The sequence below is a fragment of the Sinocyclocheilus grahami genome, unplaced genomic scaffold, assembly GCF_001515645.1.
Source record: "Sinocyclocheilus grahami isolate Dianchi unplaced genomic scaffold, SAMN03320097.WGS_v1.1 scaffold597.1, whole genome shotgun sequence".
Lineage (NCBI taxonomy): Eukaryota > Metazoa > Chordata > Actinopteri > Cypriniformes > Cyprinidae > Sinocyclocheilus > Sinocyclocheilus grahami.
In genome coordinates, this window is record NW_015505776.1 from 562,040 (window position 1) to 580,512 (window position 18,473).

Sequence of the window (18,473 nt, forward strand, 5' to 3'; positions counted from 1 at the left end):
CACACACACACACACACTCACTCTCTCTCTCTCTCTCTCTCTCTCTCTCTCTCGCACACGCACGCACACACACTTCTCAGATGTAAACAATTTTCACTCAACGCTCTAGTGCCGTCACATTGTTTTGGCGGTAAATGCATTGCTGTTAAAGTCATGATGAAGAGTGACCCTGTCGTAAAGGAGCTGCAGTGACGCAGGGCATCGCTCTGTCCATCACATTACAGAACATATAGCTACACTGAAAGCATGTCATCTTTTTTTCAGGTGAGAGAGTGTCTTGTCTGAGTGCTGCACTTTGTTGGTGATTCTCTTGAGGAAAAGTAATACGATATTTGTTGTATTACTAACATGCACGGTTCTCTCTCTGCTAGTGCAGTTGAAGGCTTCTGAGTACTTTTACAGAGTGCCATATTTTCTGGGTTTCTTTTGTTTTAGTGCCAAAGCTCCTGCTTTTACGCTCCGGCCTTGCCTTGCTTCAGTCATGCATCTATCTTTTCATAAATGGATAAAGAGTTCAGAGCTCCACCATTTCCGTTTCCAGAATTGTCTTGATTGGGACGATTGCATTTAGCTAATTTTTGTTTTGCTAACTTTTATTTATCCCAGTGGTTTCAGAATGTTAATCTTGGACACTGGACAATTTTGGATTTAATCAAAAATTTCCACGCATTGGAAAAACTTGTTTTTGTCAGAAGTTCTAAATATTTGTGCAAAACTTATTTTTAAGGTGGGTAAAAGTACTGCGTTTACTTTTTAAGGCCTATTCATGCACGCACGCACGCACACCCACACACATATATATTATATACATATACATTTACTAGGGTATTCTGGGTGGTTAATAACTGGCTGAAGGTCCGTCCCTAAAGAAAGCCTCCCAAGTAAGAATATTCATATCCCATCAACCAATAGCACAATATTTATGGTTGTGGCTTCATAAATGGGCATTTCAAATAGATAAAAGTAACATTAGCCATAGCAGCAGTGAATGAAAATTTGAGCCATTCTCCGTGTGAATCTTTTCGGTACACAAAATCCCAGCAGTCAAAAGCCCCTCTGCAGATTCACACAGTCAGCTGCCTACTACTGTCAGGCTTTTATTAGGACTGCACTTGAAATTATTAGACATAGTGTTCCTGTCTTCAACTGTCCTCTTTTAAATCTCTTCTTGTCTTCTCTTCATTTTCCTTCTCTCCCTCCGTGGGAGCAGCCAGCAGCGTCCTCTGTAACAATGTTCCGGATGTTCCACTCGCTGTGTGTGTGTGATGGATACAGCGAACAAGTTATGATATAATTAGATTTTTTACTGTATATTAGATCAGGAGGGATTGTCAAAATATATCACACTGACAAAACACTCATAACCTAGGTGTGTGTATTTGAGAGAGAGCCTGAAAAGAAAAGGTTTAATCTCAGAAAGTCATTGTCTTTTTTTCCGTAAAAGATGGAGCTGTCAGAATCGGGTCTTGTATGCAGAAACGCTGCAGCCATGTGTCATTTGCAGCAGTTATTTTATGGATACACTAGCACCATTGGAGATTCTGTGTGTGTTATTGGTGATAGGGTATTGTTGCTTAAGCCCCAATTCAGCATATTAGAATGATTTCTCAAGGATCATGTGACACTAGACTGTAGACTCACTGGAGTAATGGCTGCTGAAAATTCAGCTTTAATAAATTACATTTTAAAATGTATTAAAATAGAAAACCGTTATTTTAAATTGTCATAATATTTCACAATATTAGTGTTTTTATTGCATTTTGATCAAATAAATGATGTGTGTGTTCCACCACAACTCAAAGCTGCTTTAAGTATTTCATGATCAAACTGCACCATCCTTCCCCTGTGTCCGTCTCATGTGGGTGAGCATAGTGATAAATTGGTTTCCGAACTCTAAACTGTGCTTGGTTATATAAGTCCAGACATTTCCGTTTGAAGAGACAGGATCTCTTTCTCTCTCACACACACTCACACACACACTCACACTCTCTCTCTCTCTCTCTCTCTCTCACTCTCTCTCTCTCTCTCTCTCTCTCTCTCGCACACCCCCGCTCACACCCTTCCCCTATGAAGAGGGACCCTGTCATAAAGGAGCCGCAGTGACGCAGGGCATCACTCTGTACATCACATTACAGAGCATATAGCTACCCTGAGAGCGTGTCATCTGTTTTCAGGCGAGAGAGTGTCTTGTCTGAGTGCAGCACTTTGTTGGTGATTCTCTTGAGGAAAAGTAGTACAATATTTTTTGTATTACTAACATGCGCTGTTCTGACTCTGCTAGGGAAGTTGAAGGCCTCGGAGTGCTTTTACAGAGCGCCACATTTTCTGGGTTTCTTTTGTCTTTAGTGCCAAAGCTTCTGCTTTTACGACCCGGCCTTGGCTGGCTTCAGTCATGCATCTATATTTTCATAGATGGAGAAAGAGATAGGAGCTCCACCATTTCCTCATATATTGAGAAGATAATGTTGGCGGTGGTTTGTGCTGGTTCATGGCTGCTGCTGCATGGCACCAGTCTGAGCTCGCTCCCTGATCTTTTTTTGAAGAACTTTTGGCTTTTGTCGGAAATTCTATATATTTCTTAGTGCTTCAAAACTTTTTTGAAGAAGGGGGAAAGTACTGAGTTTACTTTTTAAGGCCTTCATAATTAAGTATTTCAGGGATTTTTTTTAAACCTGAATAATGCTATAAAAAAAAATAATAATAAAGTAAAATAAAATGGAAAGTAAAATAAAAAAAATCTAAAATAAAATTCTTAAATTAAATTAGACAAAATACATTTACTAGGGTATTGGTTAATTACTGGCCAAAGCTCAGTCCCCAAAGAAAGCCATCCCTCCTCAAGTATATTCAAAACCCATCAACCAATAGCACAATATTTATGGTTGTGGCTTCATAAATGGGCATTTCAAATAGATAAAAGTAACATTAGCCATAGCAGCAGTGAATGAAAATTTGAGCCATTCTCCGTGTGAATCTTTTCGGTACACAAAATCCCAGCAGTCAAAAGCCCCTCTGCAGATTCACACAGTCAGCTGCCTACTACTGTCAGGCTTTTATTAGGACTGCACTTGAAATTATTAGACATAGTGTTCCTGTCTTCAACTGTCCTCTTTTAAATCTCTTCTTGTCTTCTCTTCATTTTCCTTCTCTCCCTCCGTGGGAGCAGCCAGCAGCGTCCTCTGTAACAATGTTCCGGATGTTCCACTCGCTGTGTGTGTGTGATGGATACAGCGAACAAGTTATGATATAATTAGATTTTTTACTGTATATTAGATCAGGAGGGATTGTCAAAATATATCACACTGACAAAACACTCATAACCTAGGTGTGTGTATTTGAGAGAGAGCCTGAAAAGAAAAGGTTTAATCTCAGAAAGTCATTGTCTTTTTTTCCGTAAAAGATGGAGCTGTCAGAATCGGGTCTTGTATGCAGAAACGCTGCAGCCATGTGTCATTTGCAGCAGTTATTTTATGGATACACTAGCACCATTGGAGATTCTGTGTGTGTTATTGGTGATAGGATGTGTTTAACCATGTGGCTTTCAGACATTTTTATTAAACCTCTCCATCTTCTGGCACGGGCAGAAGAGTGATGGCCATTTGTGCTGTAAAGTGGACAGTTTGGCTGTGGATGCATGCATTTTCTGGGAAAACATGGTTTTATGAAGATTGCTGACTTGCTGGCCTATCCATGACTGAATGCAGGCACACTGTAGAGCATAATTACCATTCACTTCTCACATTCAAAGAAACGGCCTGATGTTTTGAGTGGACAAACACATGCAATAGTAATGGGTAGTTTGTAGGGTCATTTCAGTAGATGATACTAATACCAGTGAAGTTTCATGATTCTTGGTAGCACAGCAAAAACCAGGATGCTTTTGGACAACCACTTCTAGTTAAATATGAACAAAGGAAATGAGAACCAATGGCATTTAGGTATTTTTCAATTAAAGGGGTCATATTATGCTTTTTTAAAGATCATTATTGTGTGTATTTGGTGTAACAGAATATGTTGACATGCTTTAATGTTCAAAAAACACATTATTTTTCAAATACTGTACATTATTGTAGGTCCTCTATGCCCCGCCTCTCTCAAACGCTTCGTTTTCTACAAAGTCCCTCCTTCCGACAAGCGCAGTCTGCTCTGATTGGCCAGCTGACCCAGTGCATTGTGATTGGCCGAACACCGCAAGCGCTCGTCGGAAATGTAACGACCCTTACCATAATCGCAAGCTTCATCTTTCAAAATAAATGTAAAGACAGAGCCCGAAAGGGGAACAGATTTTTTAATTTTCAATTTAAGAGTGCTTTATTGGCATGACAAAAATTATACATTTGTATTGCCAAAGCAATTGCAGCTGGACTGCTTACAAATAGTACACATGTATTAACAGAAAGAAAAAGAATAATAATAATAATAGTAATAATATATAAAAAGTATTAAGCATGCAGTGCAAAACGAATTACTAATGTAAGTATATAAACTAGAAATAAAAATAAAATAAGGGATTAGACATATTTACAGAAGCAAAATATACATCTAAGTAATATAATACAGTAATTTAGCATAATATAATGTAGATGTAACGAATCAGCTCATGGGAAATATGAATAATTAACCATAACTAGTTATAATTAATTATGAATATTTTAGATCCGCTGTAGATATTTAGCTGACCTCTCAGGGTCAACGGTCTTGTCAATTCTAAGAACGTTAATTTCCTGGTTAAGGGAAATAACTTTCTTACTGTACAATACTACCAAGCTTGTAACGTAAATCTGCATGATTAGTGACTCCGGTTATGAGCAAACAATGAACACGTCAAGTGTCTCTCTCGCACACGCACGCACACACACTTCTCAGATGTAAACAATTTTCACTCAAAGCTCTAGTGCTGTCACATTGTTTTGGCAGTGATGATGGTAAATGCATTGCTGTTAAAGTCATGATGAAGAGTGACCCTGTCGTAAAGGAGCTGCAGTGACGCAGGGCATCGCTCTGTCCATCACATTACAGAACATATAGCTACACTGAAAGCATGTCATCTTTTTTCAGGTGAGAGAGTGTCTTGTCTGAGTGCTGCACTTTGTTGGTGATTCTCTTGAGGAAAAGTAATACGATATTTGTTGTATTACTAACATGCACTGTTCTCTCTCTGCTAGTGCAGTTGAAGGCTTCTGAGTACTTTTACAGAGATTTAATCAAAAATTTCCACGCATTGGAAAAACTTTGTTTTTGTCAGAAGTTCTAAATATTTGTGCAAAACTTATTTTTAAGGTGGGTAAAAGTACTGCGTTTACTTTTTAAGGCCTATTCATGCACGCACGCACGCACACCCACACACATATATATTATATACATATACATTTACTAGGGTATTCTGGGTGGTTAATAACTGGCTGAAGGTCCGTCCCTAAAGAAAGCCTCCCAAGTAAGAATATTCATATCCCATCAACCAATAGCACAATATTTATGGTTGTGGCTTCATAAATGGGCATTTCAAATAGATAAAAGTAACATTAGCCATAGCAGCAGTGAATGAAAATTTGAGCCATTCTCAGTGTGAATCTTTTCGGTACACAAAATCCCAGCAGTCAAAAGCCCCTCTGCAGATGCACACAGTCAGCTGCCTACTACTGTCAGGCTTTTATTAGGACTGCACTTGAAATTATTAGACATAGTGTTCCTGTCTTCAACTGTCCTCTTTTAAATCTCTTCTTGTCTTCTCTTCATTTTCCTTCTCTCCCTCCGTGGGAGCAGCCAGCAGCGTCCTCTGTAACAATGTTCCGGATGTTCCACTCGCTGTGTGTGTGTGATGGATTAGTACACATGTATTAACAGAAAGAAAAAGAATAATAATAATAATAGTAATAATATATAAAAAGTATTAAGCATGCAGTGCAAAACGAATTACTAATGTAAGTATATAAACTAGAAATAAAAATAAAATAAGGGATTAGACATATTTACAGAAGCAAAATATACATCTAAGTAATATAATACAGTAATTTAGCATAATATAATGTAGATGTGCTGGAAACATCAGATCAGGGCAGGCTGAGTGTGTTCTCTTCTGTGGTGACAGGCAGACTCATATTGAGCAGCAAACACGTATTGGTTAATTACTGGCCAAAGCTCAGTCCCCAAAGAAAGCCATCCCTCCTCAAGTATATTCAAAACCCATCAACCAATAGCACAATATTTATGGTTGTGGCTTCATAAATGGGCATTTCAAATAGATAAAAGTAACATTAGCCATAGCAGCAGTGAATGAAAATTTGAGCCATTCTCAGTGTGAATCTTTTCGGTACACAAAATCCCAGCAGTCAAAAGCCCCTCTGCAGATGCACACAGTCAGCTGCCTACTACTGTCAGGCTTTTATTAGGACTGCACTTGAAATTATTAGACATAGTGTTCCTGTCTTCAACTGTCCTCTTTTAAATCTCTTCTTGTCTTCTCTTGATTTTCCTTCTCTCCCTCCGTGGGAGCAGCCAGCAGCGTCCTCTGTAACAATGTTCCGGATGTTCCACTCGCTGTGTGTGTGTGATGGATACAGCGAACAAGTTATGATATAATTAGATTTTTTACTGTATATTAGATCAGGAGGGATTGTCAAAATATATCACACTGACAAAACACTCATAACCTAGGTGTGTGTATTTGAGAGAGAGCCTGATATAAAAACTAAATATATATTGTGTGTTTGATTGGTCCAGACGCTACATAGATGTGCTGGAAACATCAGATCAGGGCAGGTTGAATGTTTTCTCTTCTATGGTGACAGGCAGACACATATTGAGCAGCAAACACACAGCAGTTCTTGTGTTCTCCTAACAGATACGGCAGTTTCTAAGAAAATTTTCTCTCTCGTGCGCTCTCTCTTTCTCGCGCTCTCTCTCTCGCTCTCTCTCTCGCTTGCTCGCTCACGCACATACACACACACACACACGATGTGCAAAACTCCACATTTGAACAGTCAATAGCAAATACTTAAACTAATAACAAAACAGTAGCTAATTCAGAAGCGCCAGATTGTCATAGCAAAGTCAGAATTGCCTCCTCTCCTAGGTTCACGAAACGGTCGTCCATAAAATGCATTGCTGTTCTGTTGTAAGTAATCTTAAAGATTCCTAAGTGCATCTACTTCCGGAAGGCCAAATAAAGTGCTTATGCTTTCGCCTAGAAACGCACAGCGTCTCCCTGACATTGGCTGCTTCAACACTAACTGCGGTTACTGAAACCACGCCGCCTTTCTTTGCGTAAACATTTGGGTGGCATTATGCAAATATTTTCACATAGTGAGGTAGATATGTGGGGGCGTGTTAGAACGAGCCATTTTAGGGGGGCGTGGCAGAGTCTTAACTTTGATAAAGTATATCTCTTTGGTTTTGAGACTTTAGTCTTTGCAACTTCAGGGATCTTAGCTATGCACAATCAGCTTGTAACACTCCAAAGAGAAAGGAAAACTTGAAATCGCATCATATGACCTCTTTAAAGTAAAAATAGCTTGTCATTAAAAAAAGATCTAAAACTTCATCAAAGAATCATGAAAAAATTTATCCGTTTATACAAAAATATTAAGCAGCACAACTGTTTTCAACATTGATGATAATAAGAAATGTTTATTGAGCATCAAATCAGCATATTAGAATGATTTCTGAAGGATCATGTGACACTGAAGACTGGAGTAATGACTGCTGAAAATTCAGCTTTGCCATCACAGGAAATAAATAGCATTTTTAAATATTACAATTGAACAGTTATTTTAAATTGTAATATTTTACTGGTACTGTTTTCACTGTATTTATGATCAAATAAATGTAACTTTGTTGAGCTTAAGAAGACCGTTTGATGTTTGAAAACGTAAAAAAATAAAAATGAAAAAATCTAACCATCCCCAGACCTTTGAATGCTAGTCACACTTAAGGCATAGCATTCTATATCTAAATGTTCTGTACTACTAGTAAGAACTGTGATATTGGGAACCAAAAAGGGGAGAGAGAGCGAGCGAGCAAGTGTGTCGGTTCTCTCCCCGGGAACTCTGCTGCAGTCTCCTTACAGAAATCACTGAATATTTCGGCAGCTGAAATTGTGGCTGAGGAATACTGAGGTGCTTTCTGATCTTCTGCTCGTCTAAATATCTCGGCAGAAACACACTTTATCTCCTGCTAACTAGGGCTGTCAAAATGGCTGAAAAACTACATTTGAATTTTGTACTTAAATATGATCAAAATTCAAATAATATTCGAATTTAAAATGCATAATTTCAGTTAGGGTGAAGAAAAGCTTTTGACTTCTCTTGAGGCCACAAGAGGGCGCATCAAGCAAAATATTACTAATGCACGTTTATTCAAAGCATAAGATAACATGACTATATGTGGAAAAAAGTGCATAATGTTTAAAATAATGTTTATAAACCAATTATAATTAAGTTGCTTAAACAACTAAAACTATGCATACATACATGATGCTATTTTATTTAAATACAAAGGGTGGATAGCCAATCACACAGTACATTTTCCGTTTAAAAACATGGGACGCAGTGGGATGGGGAAAAAACCCGCCATAAAGTCTCGATAAGTTAAACTTGCATTAATTTTACATGGCTTTTAAACATATGGCTCCATTGTGCGAAATGTGAGTGCAGCGGTGATAGATGTCCCTCTAGAAAATGCGCAAAATATGTGTTCTGTGTGAATGGCTTGGTTTCAGTTTTGATGTAAACAAGATCTTCTCCGCATTGATGTTCTCTTTTTCTGTAAAGCGCAGCATCTAGTGGCTTCAACTGGATAGGCTAACAAAAACATTATAATGCAACGACACTTACATCGTCATTGCATCTCGTGCGCCACTGATAAGGCTGCCTCAATGCACAACTAAAATTCGATATGGATTTTGATTTTAAATTCGACGAATATTCGAAAGTCGAATGCTAACACTCTGGACTGCACTGGAGATAGAAGAATGTCATATACAAGGGCAGCTCTGTACTATAGGACAATGGACCGTTTCTATGGGTTGAGCATCTAAATTACATTCTAATCCTTTTTGAGTCCATAAGTGTAAACTATTACGTTCCTTTTTGGTACATATATATTCTGACTTTTTTATTTTATTTATTTATTTATTTTTAAATCCATTTTTGTTTTTCATATTACTTTATTTTGTATTATATACAAGGGAATTCTGGTGAACATGTTCTTTATTTACTTTTCTGTTTTCTGTTAAACATGTTTTTGCATTGACACATCCAGTCTAGGATCAAATTTCCCACTGTCGGAAATGATCACAGTCAGATCCTGATCCTGGAGCAAGTTTACACACAGCCACAAATTACATGTATATATATTTTTCCTTCCATCATGTCGATGCAGTTCTTTGGTCTGAGTAAACATTTTCATCGCGTAGCACGTACCAAACAAAAAACCTTCCAAACGTTTTCTTGAAATGGACGTCTGTGCACGCCCTGTGACATCTCTGAATCAGCAAGGCTAACAATTGTTTGATTGTTCCTTTCTAATTGAGGAAGTCAGGCTTGAGTAGGTTTGAACTGCTGTGCCCTGCTGTGAAACGCCATTTTTCAGGGGCATGGAAGGAGGTGTTGACTGTTAGAAATCATTACTTCTGTTTCAGAGAAAATCACTTATACACACAGCTCCTTTCATTGAGAGCTGCTAGGAAACAGAAGAAAAAAAAACAGTTTGAGACATTTTTATTATAACCTTTTTACAAATAGGGTTTCAAATATTTCTCCTTCCAAGGCTGCAATTTCATCGACTGTTCTCATTTTCTGAATGCTGTTTGATGAGTGGCTATAGCAGCCGCGCTGTAGATAATGTTTATACGCAGATCTGGTTAAACTGATTCCTTTAACAAAGAGGTCAAGGCTTGATTGGCTGGTTTTATTGAAAGCAGATAATGATGGTATTTGAATAAGAGCCTGTCAAGGTGCAATTTTTAAAGATGGGTCTGTGCTTTTGAGACCAGCATTCTGATCTGCTCACTTGAGACAGAGGCAGATTCGTTCCTAATAGTTTTTTCAGTCTTGTTTCTCATGCAGTGACGCTCTTATGTGCTCTTCAACCAGTTTACAAACGTCCGTCTTCTAAAACACTCCTGTTATTGTCAGAAATTGTGTTCTGCCTTTGAGCAGATCGGATGCCCAGAATAATTTAAATGCAAATTTTGGGACTATTTACTGACAATTACCAAATAATTGAGTTGTTTCAGTCTTTTTTTTTCTTTCCGTTCTCAGAGCTGGGTAATGCCAATTGGCTACTTATTGTGGGGGGGGGGGGCGGGGGTGGGGGGGGGTTGATTTCTGTTATGATTACAAGAGCGGTGACCTTTTGTATCTTGTATCTTGTATCTTTTGTATCAATACCGTAATATGCATTGTGAATGCATTCTTTTTTATGGTTCATTCAGTGCAGAATTACATTATCAATTATATTGTTGTGTAAGGCTAATAAGCAAAGCCAAGGTCTGTTCTTCTGTGCTTGTGTTTGTGTTAATAATAGGACATGTCGATCATTTTGCAAAGAGCATTGCGAGACAATGCTTAGCCATTTTACAGATTTTTGCTCTCCAATCAATGGAGCCATACATTTAATTTACTCAAATTAAAGTAAAATGCTTCAAATAAAATGATAAGCTGTTTTCACAAGCTTTTTCTATTAGATGAAAAAGGTATGAGGTTTATCCACTTTTTATTTATGTTTCACTATAACAATAGTTGGTCATAAACCGAAACATGTACTTTTTTATATTTTTCTATTAGTTTTATATAAAAAAAATATATATACTGTCTTATTGAAACAATGTAGTACATTATGGAAGTATTTTCGAATGTTGCACAAATAAGTTGTTGAATAATCAAACCAAGCAAAAAGTGAGCCTTTAATGCGCTCACCAAAATGGATGTAACAGACGTGCACAGGGGATTTTTTTTTTTTTCAAAGCTCACAATGCAGTTCTTTGGTCTGAGTAAACATTTTCATCGCGTAGCACGTACCAAACAAAAAACCTTCCAAACGTTTTCTTGAAATGGACGTCTGTGCACGCCCTGTGACATCTCTGAATCAGCAAGGCTAACAATTGTTTGATTGTTCCTTTCTAATTGAGGAAGTCAGGGTTGAGTAGGTTTGAACTGCTGTGTTTTGTTCAGTATGCGTATTGAAGCCCTGTGCCCTGCTGTGAAACGCCATTTTTCAGGGGCATGGAAGGAGGTGTTGACTGTTAGAAATCATTACTTCTGTTTAAGAGAAAATCACTTATACACACAGCTCCTTTCATTGAGAGCTGCTAGGAAACAGAAGAAAAAAAAACAGTTTGAGACATTTTTATTATAACCTTTTTACAAATAGGGTTTCAAATGTTTCTCCTTCCAAGGCTGCAATTTCATCGACTGTTCTCATTTTCTGTGTGCAGGTATCGAGTGTCCCAGAGGGTCTCGAAACATGCCAAGTGGGATGCAGGTGGCAGAGCCGTACAGTGAGGAAGCCACGATTTTCACCAAAGAGCTAGTTCTTCAGAGAGAGGTAAGGCCCCTTCAGATCTGCTCCTGTCATTTACAGCCTGTTTCTGTCGCTTTAGTCTTCACAAGCTGTTTCTAGACATTCCATTTCTGTAGTTGACATGACCGTGCCTGCGATGTTTGGTCTCACCGGTCATTTTGTGACAACTATCTGCCAGTTTTTCTTCTTGATCTGTCTCTTTACTGCTGTCTTCACTTGAGATCCTCAAACACCCATTAGAAACCAGCTTGCCTATTTCGGTCTTATATTCAGAGAATGGCTATCTGAATGTTTCCGTTACTCTATGAATAATGGTCACAGAAATTACATGTCCAAATTGAGGAACCGCAGATGTGATGGTTCAGACATTTTATGAGGAAATCACACGATTGCACACTATTCTTACCTTGTCCTCAGGATGCTTGATGCTGTGCGGTTGCCGTTTCCATTAATGCTGTGTGAATGAGGCTGGCAGTCCAGGCGGGCCTAATGAGAGGAGCTTTATTAAGAGCCTAACTTTAACCTGCACTTTACAGAGAGAGACTGGACACAGGAACCTACTGAGAATTACAAAAGCACCAGGAAGCAGGGAAAATAAAAAAGATGGAGTCCTAATGATCTCCATCGCCCACAGTGAAACAAAGCTTTGGCTGTTATGGGAAACAGACATTTCTTGAGGAAAAGAGGGGGCCGTGATCCACTCAAAGTGTGAAGCGTCTTTTGTGTGTCAGAGTACCAGTCCATCTTCATGGACAGTAGATGCATACATTTGTGTATTTGCAGGTTTCCCATGCTCGTGATAAAAACATTTAAGCTTTGTTTTCTACACTGAATTTAATTTAATGCTCAGCTCAGAAATGTTCATTTAAAACGTTATAAATATTTCTAGGTTAAATGGCTAATATATTTAAAAATTTCATAAGACAGAAACATTTATATTCAAGGTTATGTTAAAGTATTGAAATGTTTTTTTTTTGCCATCACAAAGAACAATTTCTACAGTGAATCCTAATAGTTTAGAATATAATATTATATTTAAAATATAATGTGTATAGAAAAATGTTCTTTTCATCACCTTTCGATGTTTTTGATAAAAGGTTTTTAAATTTCACAAACATTTTCTGCAGTGAATATACATGTTTGTAAATTCTAATTTGTGGTGAATATATTTTCTGTTTTTCAAAAATATTTTAAGTTTTATATATAATTATCATCTATTAAAATATATAATATAAAAAAATATAATAATAATTAATAATAAATAAAGATTTACAAAAATATCAAGTATTATCTGCTAATGTAAAATCTATGAAATGTATTGGCCAAATAGTGCAGGAAACATGTCAAGTATGATGCATTCAACAACATAAAACATAAAAATGTTCTCATCAAAATGTGAGTGCCAAATTTGATTATTCTTTGAAAAAAAAAAGACAAACAAACAATAAAAGGATACTTCAACTAAATATTTGGATGCCAAGTGATAAAAGAATCAACCTGGTATCCAAATAACAAAACAGACTAATCTGCACAATATTTCAGGCGTTGTGTGAAGGAGTGCAAAGAACATCAGTGCTTTTGTTTTTCCTTCATTTTTAGTTTTTTTGTCCTGCTCTCCGTACATGCATCTGTGTGTGCCATGGAAGGCTGCTGTGTTTATATTGCCCACTTTAAGCTGCATCCTGAAAGTTGTTCCTCTCTCAATCTGGCTCTAATCTCTCATGATCTGAAGCACATAATTAAACTGGCATGCGAGGCTGCATGTTTCTTGGACACACACACCTCTCCTGCTTTTGAGGTTTCCACCAAGTGGAATTAAGACTGTAGGCTTTAGATTTCCTGAAGCACACATAGCAAGCTGCTACAGAAAGAACGAAAGCATCTGCGAGTGTTTGCGCTTTGATATAGTTGATTTAAAATAGAAATGAATCAAAATTTGTCCGTTTTAATCTTCTGAAGTTGGCAAATGTGGACAAGAGGAGTATCCTGCTACCTGACCTAAGATCCCAACATGACCTGACAGACTTTGTAAGGCCGATAATGGTGTGACAATATGAATATCATACAACAGTGTCAGTGTGCTAGAGGTTATGTTGTTCTGTTTATGCCACAGAACATGTACATATTATATCTCATTAATTGAAGTGTTTTAATTATTTAGTTTGGTATATAATGTGAAGCCGTTTTAAAACAAATACCACACTTATTGAATTGTAATGCATAATCTTACCCTTTGGTTTGTATCCATCCAGTTCCTTTATAAAAAGAGGAATGGAATTATATTTAATTCGGGCATAAACATGAAATAGGCATTATCACATGGTTATTCAAATATAATTTTCAGCAAAACAAACTGTATTTGGATTTATACTCCTACCGTAATATTAACTATAAACTATTATTATTAATAAACTATTCACACTGAGGCGAAAGATTGGTTATCCACCCATGTGATTTGTGCTGCGCTCAGATTTGTAACGATCACATTGATCTTACTAAAAATGTATAATATTGTTAATAAAAAAAAAAAAAACTTGTTTTGCACACACACTTTCATTTATAAGTCAGCTGTTTGAAAATATGCACCACTTTCTGCTTTTAAAGAGAAGGCTGTTTCAGGTTTGGTTCTTAAATTTTTACAGTGCTGGTCAGGTTGGGTCACAGGGTCTCATTTGGCTTTCAGGTTCATACAATTATATGCCCTCCAGATCTGTGTCCTCTACAGAATTGAATGCATTTTATTGTAATAGTAACTGTTTTTTGCCACAAATGGGGAGATTGAGCGCTGTGAAAACTCCTTGGCCAATCAGAGGCTTAGGATGGTGCCGCATATGCAAAGTGTGTGTGAGTGTACTCGTGTGTGTGTGTGTATTGGAGGTCTACAAAGGTCCAAAAACCCACCTATTATTTTGAAAGTTGTTGAGCGCTGTGAAAACTCCTTGGCCAATCAGAGGCTTAGGATGGTGCCGCATATGCAAAGTGTGTGTGAGTGTACTCGTGTGTGTGTGTGTGTGTGTGTGTGTGTGTGTGTGTATTGGAGGTCTACAAAGGTCCAAAAACCCACCTATTATTTTGAAAGTTGGACCTGGGCCCGTGCAGAACCGAGAAATGTCAAAAATGTACTACCCGGAACCGACGCGGACCGTCAATTATTTGAAAGATGGACCCGAACCCGGTCGGGAAGACACATACCCGACTGGACCCGATCGGCACATATTCCACAGCAAATTGCTATTAACAAGTCGATAAACAAGTTAATTAAATAATTAAACTTTTTGTCTTACCTAATGTAAGAAGCCTTCTCCCTTGTACCTGACTGTGATGCACACAATCGTCCTTGCCAAGAAAGTTACATCCGTGTTATTCCTCTCTTGCCAATTGAAATGCGTAATCCACTCATTATTCCAGTTTCAAAAGTCCACTTGCTGTCACAGTGATAAATGACAAATGCGACTTTGCAGTTTTGCATTTTTTGTATCTCGAGTCAACTTGCATAATAATTTAGACTGTTTGCCCAATTGGATTATAATAACGATTGCTCGTCCAGTGCCATGGCTGCTGAAGTTAGCTTTACTTATTTGCTATCATCTCTGAGCCGAGTCTGAGCAAAAATGTTAGATATAACAAGACGGTTCATTCATAATATTATTAAAAAAATAATCAATAACTCGATTCACTCATGAAGGTATCCATTATCCCCGTGCATGTGCATTAACTCCGCCCACCCTGCTTCTGATGACGTTTTATTTTTATTACAAAATTACCGACTCACACTTTTCTCATCCTAATTTTACAAGTTGAAAGTTACAAAACAACACACGCACAGCGCTGACTGACTGATAACGGCCGGGTGTTCTCCGAGTCCGATCGACTCAGGTATTACACACAATGTTAAACAGACACGGGACCCGAAGTAATAGATTGGGAACTGACCTGGACCCGGCTGACCATTTCAAATATAGCCCCGAACCCGTACGGATCCCGGGTCCTCCGTGTAGACCTCTAGTGTGTATATATATATACATATGTATGTATGTATGTGTGTGTGTGTGTGTGTGTGCGTGCATTCATGCAGTAAAGTGATGGGAAAGAGGCCTGTTGATGGCAGCACATGCTAAAACTCAAGCATGGCAGCTTGGAGAGAGAGAGCTGCTCGGACACAGTCATGACTCATCCTCATGCTTGCCACCCCAGCTGCCTCTCACAGATCGTCCAAACTCAACAAATGACCTTTTTGTTCAAAACTGCTCTGTCTTACACACATGCACCCCCGTATCTCAGTCTGAGTGTCTCAGTCCGTGTAGACCTCTAGTGTGTATATATGTGTGGTATGTGTGTGTGTGTGCGTGCGTGCATTCATGCAGTAAAGTGATGGGAAAGAGGCCTGTTGATGGCAGCACATGCTAAAACTCAAGCATGGCAGCTTGGAGAGAGAGAGCTGCTCGGACACAGTCATGACTCATCCTCATGCTTGCCACCCCAGCTGCCTCTCACAGATCGTCCAAACTCAACAAATGACCTTTTTGTTCAAAACTGCTCTGTCTTACACACATGCACCCCCGTATCTCAGTCTGAGTGTCTCAGTGTATTTAGTCTCGCTCATACACATGGTCTGTGAGTTGGCTTACAATCTTTAGCACTTGAGTGATTTATGTCTGGTTATGTTATCATATGCATCTCTGTGTTATCCACTTGTTCAAACTTAATTTTCCCATTCTTATAAGAAATAAAGTCATATTACCAGGTTGCACCAGCTGTGCTTAAGATAAAACTTGATACAGTTGTGGTGTAAATGATCACGAAGACAGTATTGCTGTTTATTATTATAATTATATTATATTGTACTATATTAAATTACCATTGACTGGTTAAGTTTGAACAATAAGAAGATAAACTAAAATGCACACTTTTACGCTACATCATGTATGACTACACTTTACAGAGAGCTTACAACCTTCTAGCTAAGTCTTGCTTTGCACCATTTAGTATGTCGGAAATTGAAGCGTGGCTCTTAGTGTAAACTATACATTCTACTTTAATTAAGCTTTAACAAATGACTGGTGCAACTCTACACAAAAAATACTATAAGAGGCTTTGATGTGGACCCTTTTGACTTATGCCTGCAAGCAACTGCATAGCAACACTCTGGCAACCACCCATACAGCCCACATCGTGTTGGCGAGTTTTGCACGGGCAAACAGCAATGTGGAGTTCTGCCATTACATAAGCCGCACATCCCAATATCATTACTTAAGATTATCTCTATTTCCATCTCTACATCTTTCTCGCTTTCTCTAATTTGTTCTGTGTTGCTGATCAGTGTAGCCAACAATCTCTCTCTCTCTCTCTCTCTCTCTCTCTCTCTCTCTCTGAATAATTAATGGTGTGTTTGACAGGCAGGACACACTCTGGGCGGCTGAGCTCCTCTGGGAGAGCTGCTGTGGTAGAGTCACATTAGAGATTTCTCCTCACCACACACATGCTCAAACTGTAGCATGTCATAAACTCTGCCAGTGGCCTCTTGTTTCAACCGAATGTGGCCGTTCATACGTATTTGAAGTACGGCAGTCATGGGATTTTCAGATTTTTGCTCTGTTTGTCCTGCTGTCGTGTTTAAGTATTAATGTGCTGGAACTGAGTTCATAAGAATGAGATTTGTCTCTGTACTTATCAATTGGGTTCCACTGTATGATTCTCATCTCTTCTCCAGCTGCTTTTCCAGCCAAGGTTTGACAAAGACAAGTCTTTTGTAAAGGCACATTATTTTTAGATTAATAAATGTGGCTTTTGAAAGTGATTTCAGCCCTGTGCAAGATTTTAAAGTTGAGCCGGATTTTAAATGAGGTAGAAATTGAATCTGAAAGCAAATATTAAAAGGTCTCTGAACTCACTGATCTGATATCACAGTATCATGTGGTTTGACAGGCAGGACACACTCTGGGCGGCTGAGCTCCTCTGGGAGAGCTGCTGTGGTAGAGTCACATTAGAGATTTCTCCTCACCACACACATGCTCAAACTGTAGCATGTCATAAACTCTGCCAGTGGCCTCTTGTTTCAACCGAATGTGGCCGTTCATACGTATTTGAAGTACGGCAGTCATGGGATTTTCAGATTTTTGCTCTGTTTGTCCTGCTGTCGTGTTTAAGTATTAATGTGCTGGAACTGAGTTCATAAGAATGAGATTTGTCTCTGTTCTTATAGATTTGGTTCCACATGATTCTCATACTTTCTCCAGCTGCTTTTCCAGCAAGGTCTGACAAAGTCTTTTGTAAAGGCACATTATTTTTAGATTAATAAATACAGCTTTTGAAAGGGATTTCAGCCCTGTGCAAGATTTTAGGGGCTAGCTGGATTTTAAATGAGGTAAAAATTGAATCTGAAAGCAAATATTAAAAGGTCTCTGAACTCACTGGTCTGATAACACAGTATCGTGTGTATTAGTAATGGTGAAGCACTGCATTTGTATCTGTTCTTCAACGATCACAAGAGCGGAGTAATAATCCAGTCCTCCTGAGTATTTCTCCTTCTCTCTGTCTGTATCTTAAAGACCACCAATTGTGTTTCCCTGCAGCCTGGCTATGAGTGTAACCAGTTTGACCACAAGCATTTGATGTAGTCATTTCCATCTTAGCTCTTTCTGCACATTGAATGTTCTGTTGCTTTGTTTCAAAGTATTAGTTAAGCCAAAAGTGAAACTTTTGTCATTTACTCGCCTTCATGTCGTTTTAAACCCATTTGACTTACTTTCTCAAGAGAAACACTAAAGAATATGCTGTCAGCTGTGGTGTCCAGAATTTCACCATTAAAGAAAATACTCTGGAAATGTTTTGCGGTCCCAGAATTATGGGATGACATATTTGAGCCTGTAAATTGTACTTGTAAACTTGTAACTATACATTTTATATACTGTATAATGTTAATATACCAATCTACCCGAGCTACCAAACTCTGC

The 18,473-nt window shown here is 38.3% G+C and overlaps 1 protein-coding gene across 1 annotated transcript in view; it reads left to right on the forward strand.

Moving 5' to 3' along the window:
• The window catches only part of LOC107557288 (staphylococcal nuclease domain-containing protein 1), a gene marked incomplete at its 3' end in the record, with an annotated part of 160,457 nt that overhangs the window by 57,825 nt on the left and 84,159 nt on the right, over positions 1 to 18,473 (forward strand). The window contains exon 12 of the mRNA XM_016240653.1: positions 11,435 to 11,544. Coding sequence (XP_016096139.1) covers positions 11,435 to 11,544 — 110 coding nt within the window. The remainder of the gene's footprint in view (positions 1 to 11,434; positions 11,545 to 18,473) is intronic.